General features: G+C 43.4%; 1 protein-coding gene across 1 annotated transcript in view; it reads left to right on the top strand.

The window, feature by feature from the left end:
* Window positions 1–16118, top strand: part of usp6nl (USP6 N-terminal like) — a 94826-nt gene that overhangs the window by 57763 nt on the left and 20945 nt on the right. Inside the window, exons 3-6 of the mRNA XM_080754040.1 lie at window positions 1723–1796; window positions 6529–6608; window positions 11069–11111; window positions 12533–12613. Coding sequence (XP_080610166.1) covers window positions 1723–1796; window positions 6529–6608; window positions 11069–11111; window positions 12533–12613 — 278 coding nt within the window. The remainder of the gene's footprint in view (window positions 1–1722; window positions 1797–6528; window positions 6609–11068; window positions 11112–12532; window positions 12614–16118) is intronic.

Genomic DNA, 16118 nt, shown 5'->3' with positions numbered 1-16118 from the left:
GCAGTCGTGGTGCAACACCTGTTAGTAACTCACTTAGTTACAAACTAACTAGTTGTTACTAAGCCTCTAGTAAGGACTTTACTCCCTAACTTAGGGCAGAACTTACGTTCTGGTGGTGCAACTGGCCCCTGGTGTATATGATACGTACAAATGTATATATGCACAAACTATTTTCTCAGCCTGCCTGGCTCAGCTCAGTAAATGAATTGCGATAACTCAAATGGACGCATGCGCCCATCTCAAATATCTCCCCTTTCATCTCTACCTGACCACTCAAAAATGTGCCTGGGGGAATATCTCCCTATGAGGATTTATTGTTATCAGGATATTGCCACGGAATACCTTGGATAACATCCTGCTTAGCCGTGCTTTTAGCGAGACAAGATATAAATGATTCCATGTGCCTCCCATTACACCGTGGCTGTGTGTTCCGTCGCACAACTTAACCCCACTTAACACTGCCGTCCGTGCCAGCTTTGTTAACGTGCTTTCCGCTATTTTCAACTTTTCCTCATTGGCTGGTTGTGCTTAGCGTTAGGAAGTGGCCGTGCGTTTGCCGTTTATGTCCACGCGTGGAGTGAGCGTGTTTTATCTGTCATCATCGGCCAAACATTGTCCAATTGAACTAGAGGGACCTTGGAAACTGATTTACAGCTGTGAGGTAGGCTGAATGGGGAAGTGTGTGTTTGTTTAGTGCGTGCGTGTGTGTGTGTGTGTGTGTGTGTGTGTGCGTGTGCGTGTGCGTGCATGCTCTTTTAGCATTCAGATGATGTGGCCTATGGTAGTTCCTCGTTCTTGGTTCGCCTGGCAGCAGTCTCACGCACGCACGCACACTGTAAGCTCATCGGACACAGAAAGCCTTTCTCTCCCTCCATGTCACACTGGTTACGTAGTGATCTCTTTCCATTACAATGGGCTTTATTTTCAAAGTGGTTCCTCTGCATGCGGACACACACACACACACACACACACACACACACACACACACACACACACACACACACACACACACACACACACACACACACACACACACACACACACACACACACACACACACACACACACACACACACGCGCGCACGCACGCACACTCTCTGCCAGACTGAGGTGACGCTGAAAGGTCACAGTGACACTGGCCCTGGTGAAGTGATGTGCTCCCTCTGCCTTCGTCTGTCTGTCTTTCTTCCTGTGATATAAAACATTGTCTGTGGCTCCATGTGTGTTCTCCAGCTGCATTTGTATCCTGTGTTGAACGTGGGCACAGGGAGACCACTAGATCAGTGGTTATCAACCTTTTTCATATCAAGGTCCATTATTCATCTGGGACGCCTGGTGGCCTAGTGGACCAGGCGCATACCATATAGGCATTGCCATTTCGGCATCAATGCCTGTCGGCGTCGCCGGTTTGATTCCCGATCCGGGCGACCTTTGCCGCATGTCACTCCCTGTCTCTCCCCCCATTTCCTGTCAGTCTACTGTCCTATCCAATAAAGGCAAAAAGCTCAAAAACAAATCTTTAAAAAAAAAAAAAAGTCCATTATTCATCAGGCATTTGAGCCACAGAGCCCAAAAGTTTCTTATTTTGGTATTGTTGGTAGGGATGGGACGATATGAAAATTTCATATCACGATTATTGTGACAAAAGAAATCGCGATTTACGATATTATCACAATAATCAAAATCTCTCTCTGTCTTATTTCCATCTCTTTCTCTATGCAGCGTCTGACACGGAGCAGGACGCCGCGGTGAAGCTTGACAAGGAGAGGGCCGAGATAGTCGCCAAATATGACAAGGTATGGTAAGCAATTTGTCCAGCTAGCTATTAAAACCCATTTAGGTTAAAGCATTATTGAATGCTTTAACCCAGGGATGTCAAACATACGGCCCGCGGGCCGAATCCGGCCCGCGAGATGATTCAATCCGGCCCCCCAGGCTAGAGCATACATTTCTGAGCATTTAGAAAAAAAAAGTAAGTCTCTAGCCCATTCCTGTCAAGAGTTATGATTGTTTTAAGAATTAACCTAACTAATGTCTGTACACTGCAGGCTAGGTTTCTCCCACCTGGCAGTGATTGAGTTGATTGATTGGAATGTTAAGTGACCAGCTCTCTCTCTCTCTTTGAAGATGACAGCATTGCTAGGAATAGGGTGGTTGGTCTGGCTATGAATAATACCTGAACATACCTACAATATTCGAACTGTACTCAAAGATTACACATATTAGACATGGAAATGAATGTTGTTAAAAAAAATAACTTATTTAAAAAATATAATAATAAAAATGTAAAAGTTTTATTATTCCGATATTTTCTGAATATGCCATTATTGTTCATTACTTTTATTTTTTTTAATTATAAAATACAATAAAAATAATTATTGTCCTGCATCAATAATATTTTTTTTAGCCATTTACAAATTATAGCGTACTGGAGACTATCAGGAATTGAATTATTCTATTATCAAATGGTTTATCCTTATTGGCACTTCTTAAAGGAGTAGTTCACCCCCAAAATGCCATGGAGCCAATGTAGACTCATTCCTAAAACAGAAATTTGATTACAATAAATGCATGCCTATTGATTCCGGATGGGGTCCCCATCCGGAATCAATGGGGGGAAGTGTACTATTATCACATTTTTGTCTTAGTAATGCGACAAATAAAATAAAAATATATTATTGAACTCAATTCTCCATGGCGTGAGTAATCAAAGAAAAAAAAGATATACTGCTATACTGCTAGCTACAGCAGTGGCTGAGACGACAGGAAGAAAAACAGAGCGAACATGTGCGCGAGTGTGCATGCCATCCGATCCGCGACTGGTTCGGCCCTCATCAAGTCGCCTTTCATCCAATGCGGCCCTCACCCCAAGATGAGTTCGACACCCCTGCTTTAACCAGTGAAAAATAGCAGATATACAAGCTCACAGCGCGGCACCGAGTGCCGCGCTGCGAGCTTGTAGATCTGCTATTTTTGAAAAAGTCGTGAAAATGTGTGCAAATCTTTGAACATATGTATTTTTAAAGCAAACGTTTGTAACTCAAATTTTGCTTCTGGGGGGTCCCTGGAACTAAATATTTTGAGATGGGGGGGGTCTGTTTTGGGGGTTTTGGGGGTCCTTCACATGAAAAGGTTTGAGAACCACTGACATAGTAGTCTCTCAAGAACAGACTAACTGAGCTCCAGTTAAGTGAAAAGGACCTTTTCTTTGACGATGGCTGGCCAGATTGCTGACATAGAAACATAGGTTTTTCAAAAAAGCTTAGAAGGATTCAAAAGACAAAGAATCGGGTCAAAATTCTAATTTTCACAATTAAAAAAAAATAGCAGATCTACAAGCTTGCAGCGCACCACTCGGCGCCGTGCTGTGAGCTTGTATATCTGCTATTTTTCAATAGTTAAAGCATAAAATAATAATACACAATATTACATTCAAAGATTTGCACACATTTTCACGACTTTCAAAAATAGCAGATCTACAAGCTCGCAGCGCGGCACTCTGTGCCGCGCTGTGAGCTTGTATATCTGCTATTTTTCACTGGTTAAAGCATTCAATAATTCTAGGCCTAAATGGGTTGTTAATGGGGAAGAGATGCGGGATGGGTGTCATGTTGTGAGTGTGGTGGTGGTGTGAGATGGAGGGATGGGGAGGCCGGCAAGCTGACACGGAGTTTAATTGTGTTATGTTGTTTGACCTCGATCATAAGAGGAATTCATTTGGGGCGTGCGCCGAGGCAGAACGGGCGCAATCAGAAGCAAATCAGTATCATAATTACTGTCTGTGGGGGGAAGGCCTTTAATGGACTCTGTTATCACAGCCGCAGACTTCTCAAACGTGGGCCCGGCAAACTTCATTTCACACAACAAAAGCGCGTCTTTCGTTGACTTTACAACGTAAAACTACATACCGTAGGCGTATTATTTTCTACATCCGATATCAGTGAGAATTCTTTGCAGCTTGCAAATCATCATCCTCTGCTAATTGTGTTGAACACAGACTGTTGAAATGACAAACGACTTGTGTTAGAGTACCGGGGGTAAACACGCTCGTGCTGCCGCAAGATAACACGTGTTTTAGAAACAGCCTGTGTGTTAACAGCACAACAGCATGGTGCTTGCTTGAAAGCTCCAGACACAGTGCATTTGTGCATTTGCGGCCATGCACGCACGCACACACACGCTGTCAAGGCCAGAAGAACAGCGTTTTTATCCTTCCCAGATGTGTGTGTGTGTGTGTGTGTGTGTGTGTGTGTGTGTGTGTGTGTGTGTGTGTGTGTGTGTGTGTGTGTGTGTGTGTGTGTGTGTGTGTGTGTGTGTGTGTGTGTGTGTGTGTGTGTGTGTGTGTGTGTTTTGATTTACATGTATTTATTTAACTGGCTTGCATCTGCTGAGGGAGTTGTGTTGGGTTTGGGCCCGAGGCGTTTTGAGGACTGGCAGTTGATGGAACGAGGGAGTTTAGAAATCAATCACCTGGACAGTGGACAGCTGGACTTCAGAGCAGGCTGCCACACCGCAGCCAACTCAGAACACAACTCAGCTGTCCTTCTCTCACCATCTCTAGTCTCACGTAGCCAATTGATCAGAGGTCTCCGCCTGCTGATACATCTGGGAATTCAGTGTACAGTATGGGCCTGAAAACCAGCCATGACAAACCTATGCTCACTGCCTTGAAAACCAATCCTGAATACCGTGCCAATATGAAGGACACATCCTCAAGTCTTTGCATTGGTTCTGCAATGCATATGTATATAATTTGTTTTACCCATTCATTGCATTTATATGGGCTATAAGTATTCAGAGATATCTTGATTGTCTGTCTACGCGACACTGCACTGCAACACTGCTCTCTCTGCCTTTCTCTTGTGATTTTGTCAAGCCGTCTCAGACAGTATGTACAGTAGTGGATGTTCGGGGGGCGTAACTACCATGACGCCGACAACGCAATTGCATTGGGGCACAGAGTAATTTGGGGCCCAGTGGCCCAAATGTGCTGTCGGTAAACAATGTATACAGAGATGCAAAGGCCCGGTGGTTTCATTTCAAAATAATAGAAAAGAAGAAAAGGTCTGCACACTGTCTAAAATCTCCCCAAATCAATTCATTAATTGAGCGGAAAAAAATACACAACGTTTTGGCCTACATTAGCCTTCTTCAGGTGTAGACTGAACACAGTGTCACAGTGAAGGTATATATAGTGCATGCTGGGTAGAATTCACAAAGATCATGAGATTCATGAATGAAATCATGCCAATATAGGCCGAAACGTTGTGTATTTTCTTCCGCTCAATTAATACATTGATTGATCCCCTCCTTTTCCACCTTACTCGTTATATTCCCCCTCAGCCATTCTATTTTATGCCACCTGCTCAGTTTATTTGCATTTTGATATTGTCTAGCTGTCCCCCACTACTGTACTTAATCCTCCCCCAGTCTCTCTAGCAGTGGGTTCTCCATGTCACTGGGCCATGGTGTTGAATTCACTTTGGAGGATCGGAGTCAGGTGGTGATGCAGGTGGCACCTGGCTGTTCATTTCACACCTGTTAGTAGATGTGACAGCACGCACGCACGCGCGCACGCGCAAATCACTCTTTTATTTCTATCTCTCTCTCGCTCTCTCTCTCACACACACAGTCACACACACACACACACACACACACACACACACACACACACACACACACACACACACACACACACACACACACACACACACACACACACTCGCAGGGCAAGAGAGTCATGACACAACTGTAATTCAACAGTCAATCTCAGCATGACAGTCTGCTCCTGAACAGCATAGGTGCCTCTATCAGAATTTACTGTACACTTTTTGGTTTTTGTGTGTGTGTGTGTGTGTGTGTGTGTGTGTGGGGGGGGGGGGGGGGGGGGGTGTAGTCGTTTGTGGTCTCGCACTGTCCAAATGTCCCCACGGGAAAGCTCTTTAGCACAGTGGTTCTCAACCTTTTCAGGCCGCGACCCCCAAATAATCACATTTTAACTGGGGACCCCCCCACACCCTGACGAGCACTAAGAGTTGAGGAATTACATTTTGTATAATCTCTCAAGACAGACTCTGATAGCATCAGAAAAGAAACAAAACGGAGTGGGCGTTCCCTTTTATTTGACGATGGTTAGCCAGATTGCATTTTGTATAACACGGTTCTATTGTGAAAACGCGAGGCGTTGTGAGCTATTTTCACAGTTTCTGCCTCTAATATTTGACAATTTGGCCAATGTTTAATTTGTCTTTTTTGGGGTAGTAAAAAGTCCTCAAATTGTCACTTTAGAAATGTGCATATACCCTCTATAGACTTAACTTCATGCTGGTTTATTTACTGTTGAGTGAGAAAACAATGTTTGCACATTAAGTTGATCATCTGAGGACCCCCCAAAATAATTTGGTTGAGACAGGTTGAGAACCACTGCTTTAAACGCACATATTTGTTTAGGATATGTGCACATTTCTGGTTCATTGGTATTCATTTCTGGTTCATTGGTATTCATTCTTGCTTTTCATTTCATTTCAGGGAAAGGAGGCTGTTGTGGAGCCCTGGGAGGACACCAACTATCAGCTGTACAAGTCCGTCGACCGCTTCGGCTTCCGCCAGTAAGGAGTCAAGGACACACGCGCGCGTGGCGCGCAAGCACACGCACACACAACCGAACCACAAGCTATTATTTCTGATAACTGACTTAATAACCTTCAAGGCAGTTTGAACGGTGGCACCACTTTGGAGAAGCGAGAGAATGAAAGAGCAGTGCTGCTAAGAGGTGTGTGTGTGTGTGTGTGTGTGTGTGTGTGTGTGTGTGTGTGTGTGTGTGTGTGTGTGTGTGTGTGTGTGTGTGTGTGTGTGTGTGTGTGTGTGTGTGTGTGCGTGTGCGCGTGCGTGGCTTTGGCAGAGCCTGCAGGGAGGCTGCGAGGCTCTTAAACAGCAGTGTGCTAAAGCGTTATATATAGGCTGGCACATGTAGGCAGGAAGCTGCCGGGTTAGCCACAATCACAGGGCATCAGTGTTGGAGCTACGGCCGCCGAAACACGGACATAAACCATCGCTTCGAGAGGCTCCGAGAGCGGGTTAGGAGAGAGAGAGAGAACACTGCTGAGATGGGGTGATGGAGGGATAGAGAGTGAAGGGAGAAAGAGACGGAGGAGGGGTGAAGTCTGAGTGTTATTTGATTGGTAGAGACGGACGTCCTCAGGTTATTTACTGAGCAGAGGGGTAAAATGAGGCCTTTTAATACAGCTGCGATCTGGAGTTTATTTTAAAGCTATACGATCTGGAATTTATTTTAATGAATGAAAAATATTGGAACCAATCTGTATATTATACAGTGTGTGTTATAACTGGCACATCCACAGTGGTTGGAGGTGATGACCCTATTCTGCTCCATGCTGGCTGAGAAGTAGCACTGCCTAAGCTCATAAGTGCAATATCTTCCCTTAGCTCAGGGGTCTTCAACGTTTTCAGGCCAAGGACCCCTTAGTTGAGAGAGAGGTGAAGCAGGGACCCCCGCAACCTGTTCATAGATTCCATATAGTGTCATCGTTTGACAGCACAATCAGTGTATTTTGGATTCATGTCAATTTGTGTTTTCAGATATTTAACCACTTGAACCGTCAATAGAAGACTCTTCCTCAGGTCTTAAAAGGGTTAAAGCTATACGATCTGGAATTTATTTTAATGAATGAAAAATATTGGAACCAATCTGTATATTATACAGTGTGTGTTATAACTGGCACATCCACAGTGGTTGGAGGTGATGACCCTATTCTGCTCCATGCTGGCTGAGAAGTAGCACTGCCTAAGCTCATAAGTGCAATATCTTCCCTTAGCTCAGGGGTCTTCAACGTTTTCAGGCCAAGGACCCCTTAGTTGAGAGAGAGGTGAAGCAGGGACCCCCGCAACCTGTTCATAGATTCCATATAGTGTCATCGTTTGACAGCACAATCAGTGTATTTTGGATTCATGTCAATTTGTGTTTTCAGATATTTAACCACTTGAACCGTCAATACTTAATAAACCTGAACTTTTACTCTGTACCTAGTCTGCTCTTTTTCCCCTCTACACCAAACCTCTTTGCCAAAAATAGCCGATCTACTAGCTCACAGCGGCGTTGTGAGCTTGTAGATCTGTTATTGTTGGCTAAAGTTCTCAGAATATGGGGGTCTTCAACGTTTTCAGGCCAAGGACCCCTTAGTTGAGAGAGAGATGAAGCAGGGACCCCCGCAACCTGTTCATGGATTCCATATAGTGTCATCGTTTGACAGCACAATCAGTGTATTTTGGATTCATGTCAATTTGTGTTTTCAGATATTTAACCACTTGAACCGTCAATACTTAATAAACCTGAACTTTTACTATGTACTTAGTCTGCTCTTTTTCCCCTCTACACCAAACCTCTTTGCCAAAAATAGCCGATCTACTAGCTCACAACGGCGTTGTGAGCTTGTAGATCTGTTATTTTTGGCTAAAGTTCTCAGAATTAGCCCTATTCACGACCCGCCCACTCAGCATCCCCCCGGTGCTGAAGTCCCGTTTTGAAGGGGTAAATCCTACTATAGCCTATAGAGTTAGCACAGAAATCGCAAATTTAATGCAATTTCTGAATAGTAAAGTAAATATACGACTAGCATGATCAAGAACACAAGATAGTAAACGGCACAAAGCATTATAATTTACTTTACCGTTAGAAATAACGATTTGTTGGCTTTAAGTCCAGTATAGTTTCCCCTTCAAATTGAAGTCAGCACCCGGGGAAAACTGAGAAACGGAAGTAGGTGGGCGGGCCGTGAATAGGGCTAATATGGACACTAGGGTTCAAGTGGTTAATATAAAAAGGAGAAAAGAAAGTCGCGACCCCCTAGGGTTTTTATTTTAGATGGATGTGTACTGACAGCGCTCTAGAGTGCAAAAGACACAAGGGCAAAATCAAGGACTGGCTCACAGGACGGTCTAGACAGACAGGGAGAGGAGGGATGGGTTCGTGTCATCACGAAGGGCCCGGAGACGGGTGACGAAACATTTACCCCAGGAGCAGTTTCACTGATGATGTCCTAGCATAAACCGCACGATCCCTGAGTGTCAATTTGAATGAAATGAACACTACAGATTGTACTGTGCATATCAGTGGTTCACAAACTTTTTAGCCCGTGACCCAAAAGAGAAATTTCGTGTGAAAAGCGACGCGTTGTGAGCTTGTAGATGGGCTATTTTCACTACTTCTTTAACATTTGTTTTCTAATTTGTGGAATGTCCTAGATTTTTTGCTTTTATTTATTCATTCCCAAAGCTTTTTTGGGAATGTTTTTTGAAAATGTTTTGAAATAATAATTAAAAACTAATTGTAGGAAACCAAAAATTAAGGGACCCATAGAAACGTGTCCGCGACCCACAAATGGGTCCTGACCCACTGCTTGGGAAACAGTGCTGTTGTACCCCTTATCTGCCTGCTCAGTCGCCCTGCGCAGAGCTTCCTGGTTCCGAGGTCAGAGGTCATAGAAGCCCCAGAGCAACTGCACAGGAAGTGAGGTCAACTCCCAGACTCGTGTTTCCTTCCTCTCTCTGGGACGTTATCGCAGGTTTAAGATGCAAATAGTGATGATTTTACTATAATATATATTTGCCAGTGTTTCCCTTAGGATGAAATTGTAGCAGCGGCATTTTTTTTTTTTTTTTTTTTTGCCCTCAAAGTGCGAAGTCGCGTATCTTCGAGATTGACAGGTGTCGCGGAGTCATGGTGGCCCGCGCCCTATGGACCACCTAGAGGCAAAACACACGGCCAATACCAAGTTATAGGGCAGGGGTGGGCAACTTTGATGATGGAGAGAGCCACTACATTTTCACACTCACTCCAGAGGGCCACAATGCATATACGTTGCAAAGATAGCCGATCTACAAGCTCAAAACGCGTCGCAGTGCGATGCGTTTTGAGCTTGTAGGTCGTCTATTTTTGCTATTTTTGAAGTGGAATCCTGAAAAATAACATTTTATTTTATTTGTTCATTTCAAATGCATTTATATGTTCTTTCTTATGTTAACTTTATGAACTGAAATACAAATACATTGGACATGAAAAATACAACAACATTTTACTAGTCATTAAGCTACTAATATAGACTGAAGTAATTAAAGACCGTCATTTTTTCCATGTTTGCAATTGTAACAGCTGAAATCAATAATATATCAGTACTCCAATATCAACCTGCGGGCCGCATTAAGTGAAGGTGGGGGCCGCATGTGGCCCCCGGGCCGCCAGTTGCCCATGTATGTTCTAGGGTCTTGCCAATGTCATTAATCCAAGTAACACTATAAATGGTGCATTATAGCGCCTTTATCCAAAGCGCTTTACATTGTGCAAAATGACATTCTCCCATTCACACACACATTCACACACCGATGGCGGAGGAACCCATGCAAGGCACCAACCTGCTCATCAGGAGTAGTTTGGGTTCAGTGAGTTTCTGAATCGTTTTGTCTGCATCGTTAGTGTGTGCGTCCAGCTGCGCAGAGGAGGAGCCCAGTTAAAGCGCCATAGAGGTTGTCACATGCTCGAAAGGAACAGATCTACAAGCTATCAACACATGCTCTTCTTGAGTATGTGCCCTCGTGCACTATTATGAATGAATTTGGATATGGTCTATATGGCAGCGGTTCTGAACCTTTTCAGGACCCCCAAAATTATCATATTTTAACTGGGGGACCCCGACGAGCACTAAGAGTTGAGGCATTACATTTTGTATAACACGGTTCTATTGTGAAAATAGCCGATCTACATGCTCACAATATTTGACAATTTGGCCAATTTGTCATTTTAGAGGTATTAAAGTCCTTAAATTGTTAAGGTTGAGAACCACTGGTCTTTGGCGTGATGCTGGCTATATCTGCCATGCTTATTTATGAGATGCTTGAGCTAAGCCTCTGACCAAACAATGATGCATTCTCAAGTAAACATACAATTTATGAATATGAAATACTGCATTGTATGTCCTCACTCCTTCTCCCTCTTCTTCTTCCATATTCCTTTCTCCCTTTCCACTCCTCTGTTCTTCTCTGACCCCCACTCTAGTGAGAAAGAACTACCGGACTCTGACACAATATTGGAAGAGAGGGTGAGTGTCTGAGTGATGTTGATTCCCTAAATCAGGGGTTTAAGAAATATTTAGTATCATTTTAAACTTGAAGTACAAAGTTATTTTTGGTCAGTTCTAACCAAAATGACTATTATCTCAACGTTTTCCTCGCAACATAATCACTAAAATATCGTCGTGTACGTCTTTTGGTAAAGCAAAGCCCTGCTTCATCATACAAGACTGTCGCACAAAACTAGTGAAAACAGCCGATCTACAAGCACACAACGCCTTGCATCGTGAGGCGTTGTGTGCTTGTAGATCTGCTGTTTTCACTAGTTTAGTACATTTTATAGATGATAAATACAAAACGAACGGTTTTGGACACAAGGTTTCCATCCGACAACAACGATATGCTATAAATATAAGGTGCTGGGAGTGAAAATTATAATGTAGGGGTGCCTCGGATTAAAACAATATTTATGGGGTGCCCTGAGACAAAAAAGTTTGGGAACCCCTGCTCTAAATGTTTCTAAATAATTCCTTTTCACTCACAAGTTAATCCCCATGTCCTTCATTGCTAAGAACAGAAAATGGGCTGATTTGTACAAATAATTATTACTGACACAAGCTATAAATAGATCGGAGGTTGCTGAGCATCATGTAGAAAGCTCTTGCATTTTACCACAAATCCTCCCCATAGTTGCTCAGTAACTTGTGTCCGAGCCAGTCCGTTCAAAATCCTTCATTTCGAGGGTTCATTATAATAGAGTTCAAGATAATATTCCATGGGTTCTTAAAATACCCATGGCGCTTAAAATAACATCCAGGGTTATTGTGCTCCATTGCCGTCATCAGGACACAGCACAAGACAGCTCACGAATCATTATTATTTTAAGTCAGGTGTCTTCAACGTTTTCAGGCCAGGGACCCCTTAGTTGAGAGAGAGATGAAGCAGGGACCCCCACAACCTTATCATAGATTCCATATAGTTTCATCGTTTGAAAGCACAATCGTCAGTGTATTTTGCATTCATGTCAATTTGTGTTTTCAGATATTTAACCACTTGAACCGTCAACACTTAATATTAAACTTGACCTTTCACTATGTACTTAGTCTGCTCTTTTTTCCCCCTCTACACCAAACCTCTTTGCCGAAAATAGCTCACAACGCCTCGCAGCCTGAGGCATTGTGAGTTTGTAGATCTGCTATTTTTGGCTAAAGTTCTCGGAATATGGACGTTAGGGTTCAAGTGGTTAATATAAAAAAGGAGAAAAAAGGTTTCTATCACACAAAGATTTGGAGGACCCCCTGTAGGAACTCTGAGGACCCCTTAGGGGTCCCGGACCCCCTGTTGAAGACTCCTGTTTTAAGTTGTTGGATTGTTTCATTGATCGTTGACGTAAAGGTCATGGCCTTCTGAGAAAGAATTATTAAACTTGTCAATTCCTGTGTCCACTCAGCAAAAACACCTGGAGGTGGAGAGGACAACCAAATGGCTGAAGATGCTGAAGAGCTGGGACAAATATAAGAACAGTGAAAAGGTGAGCTTGCTTGAAGTTGCTTCCTATTGTCTGTGTCCACATAAATGGTACATTTATACTGTATAGCTTTGTCCAAAGTGCTTTACTATGTGCATTATATTCACCCATTCGCACACACATTTACACATCGATGGCAGGGGAAACCATGCAAGGCACCAACCGTCTCATCGGGAACACTTAGGGATTTAAGTGTCTTTTTTCGAGGACATTTCGACAGTAACTCAGGGGGAGCCTGGGATTGAACCGGGAACCTTTCAGTTCCCAAGTGGTCAGTGGACAGTTTGCCCTCCTGGCCCCCAAGCTGTGGAATAAACTCTGTCTGTCGCACTTAGAACAACGGACTCACTCGCTAGCTTTCACTGTGGACTGAAGACTCACCTTTTCAGACTCCACCCAAACCCATAGCACTACTGAAAAACTCAATGACCATACATGAAGCTAGTTAGCATTTGTTTTTTAGGTTTATTAGAACCTTTTTTTTCTTTACTGATTATATTGTTTTTTAGATTGATTTTATTATGTTGTATTATATTGTATTATTATATGGTATTGATTATATTGATTTTTAGATTGATATTCATATGCATTTGTCATATTGTTGCTGATGTTCTGACATATTATCTTGTTTATTATAGTGATGTATTATCTGCTTATTGTAAGTCGCTTTGGATTAAAAGCGTCTGCTAAATGCCTAAACTGTAAACTGTCATGCTACCCCCTGAGGGGGGCCGCTCTCCTTTCAGACATGCTGCCATTCAGACATTGTCTTCTAATTGTCTGAGTGGCGGCACTCTACTTCCATAGAGATGCGGTATAGGCTTAGTGTCGGAATGGAGGGATGTCTGAATGGCAGCATGTCGGAATGGGGGGATGCACCCCCTGCTGAGCCACTGCTTAACCCATTTAGGCCTAGGATTATTGAATGCTTTAACTATTGAAAAATAGCAGATATACAAGCTCACAGCGAGCTTGTAGATCTGCTATTTTTGAAAAATCGTGCAAATTTGAATTTTGACCCGATTCTATAAGTGTCTTTTGAATCCTTCTGAGGTTTTTTGAAAAACCTGTGTTTCTATGTCAGCAATCTGGCCAGCCATCGTCAAAGAAAAGGTCCTTTTCACATAACTGGAGCTCAGTTGGTCTGTTCTTGAGAGACTACTATGTCAGTGGTTCTCAAAACTTTTCATGTGAAGGACCCCCAAAATGATATGTATTTATTTTGGCCACGGACCCCCATCTCAAAATATCTAGTTCCAGGGCAGGGACCACCCAGAAGCAAAATTTGAGTTACAAACGTTCGCTTTAAGAATACATATGTTCAAAGATTTGCACACATTTTCACGACTTTTCAAAAATAGCAGATCTACAAGCTCGCAGCGCGGCACTCGGTGCCGCGCTGTGAGCTTGTATATCTGCTATTTTTCAATAGCTAAAGCATTCAATAATCCTAGGACTAAATGGGAGTGTTATCATACTGGGTCGCGAGCTGGTGTAACACACGTGGATGCACATCTTGATTGTGAGCATCCCTCCCGTCTCCTGCCCCCCCCTACATGTACATGTCACGGAACGCTCCTCGCTCCTGTTGTCAGACATTAGTAGGCCGTTCCTCTCATCATGCCCTCCTCCACCACCTAGTGACGTCTCACAGGAGACGTCAGGCTTGGCTTTGCCTCCCACAGGGCCAGTTAGAAGGAGGCGCAGGCTGTCAGTTATAGCTGTCCTCATTAGTGCCCGGTGGTTTTACAGCTAGGCCTGTGCTAGGAGTGTGGCAGAGCCTGGGGGGGATTTTTAGTCTGGGCATTTGAATTATGCTCATCCATGGCAGTAAGCAGCGGCTCTGCTGTTTTTGAGCGGTGGTCACACCGTCTCCATAGCGTGGCCGTGTGTGTAGGTATGTATGTTTGTATGTGGGTGGGTGGGTCTGTATGTAGCCTCAAGCCTGTGGTGTAGTACCTTTTATGACCACACATGTTAAGGGAGGGGCGCTGTTTTCAGGCCAGGCCAGGCACACACACACACGCACACACACACACACACAGGGGGGAAGGGGGGAGGGGTTGGTGGGTAAGAGGGTGCTGTTGAGACTAGCCTGGGGGGGGGGGGGGGCGGGGGGGAGGTGACAGAATTCATAGATCTAGAACACATCGAATTCATAGATATAGAACACAGACTTTTTTTTTTTTTTTAAACTTTTTTTTTCAAAAAACCTTTTTTTTTTTTTTACTTTTTTTTTTTCAAACACTTTTTTTTTCCAAAAAACCTTTTTTTTTCAAAAAACCTTTTTTTTTTCAAAAAAACTTTTTTTTTTCAAAAAAACTTTTTTTCCCTTTTTTTTTTTTTTCAAAAAACTTTTTTTTTTCAAAAAACTTTTGCGGCCCGAGGGGAAGGGGGGAGGGGGGGAGGGGGTTGGTGGGTAAACCACCGCTCAGTTCACACGGGTGTGATTTTTTTAGGAACTGTAGCAAGTAGGGATGGGACGATACGCGATATTATAGAACACTCGCGATAATCGTATCGTGGAGATTTAATTTATCGTGATATTGTCCTCCGTCATGCACTGGGATCAATTCACCTTTTTATTTGTCGAGCTGCATATCCGGTACCACTTAAAACCTCAATAATTTGGTAAAAGGTACTTATAATATACTTACTTGATACAGTCTTTTTTTCACTCTACCAAATGTCTTTGCCAAAAAAATTGGCAAATGTTCCACCCCAGGATAATGGATTTTGATTATCGTGATATCTTTTTTTTTTTTTTTTTTCTCACAATAATCGTGATATGAAATGTTCATATCGTCCCATCCCTAGTAGCAAGTGATAGCCAAAGACATGACTGAAGAACAGGAAGTGCTCCCCTCCACACAGACACACACAAACAATCCACTTTCTCTCTGCACTTTGACCCTCTCTGTTTCTGTTTCCTCTTCTTTGCTTCAAGGGTATTTAATGGCTAAGATTCTTCTTCTTTTTTTTACGTTTTTTTTTTGGGGGGGCTTTTTCAGGAAAGGTCGTCGGGAACGGGACTCGAACCCGCGACACGCTGTCAGGCCAGATTACCAGCCTAGGTAAGCCTGGACCACTACCCTGTGGCCCAGGCCGATAGCTAAGATTTTTGACCTTTTGAACAAAAAGTCAGAGTTTAGCTGGTTGCACACTGCTGCGTTTTTCGGGCCGAATATCGGAGTGAATTTCGGAGCACGCAAATAAAAAAATCAACCTCACGTTGTGTCAGTCACGTTTGCACACTGCCGCCCGTTTCGCGCACCACTCGGCCCCTTGCTCTCTCTATCTCCCTCTCTCTCCTTGTCCTGAAAAACGCATTTCGCAACGAAAAACGCAGAAGTGTGCAACCACCTTCAGAGTTATTTTGAAAAGTAAAGGTCGCAAAGCCAGATATCAGGAGAGAATACAGGGTTCAATAAATTGGTTTATTCATGAGAATCCTGAAGAATACAGAGAAAAGCGATGCTATACATACAGTCGCTCCCTAATAGGGAAG

Source organism: Nannobrachium achirus, assembly GCF_963921795.1.
Source record: "Nannobrachium achirus genome assembly, chromosome: 23".
Classification (NCBI taxonomy): domain Eukaryota; kingdom Metazoa; phylum Chordata; class Actinopteri; order Myctophiformes; family Myctophidae; genus Nannobrachium; species Nannobrachium achirus.
The sequence above is the reverse complement of the archived record's forward strand: the minus strand, read 5'-3'. Positions and strand labels throughout refer to the sequence as shown.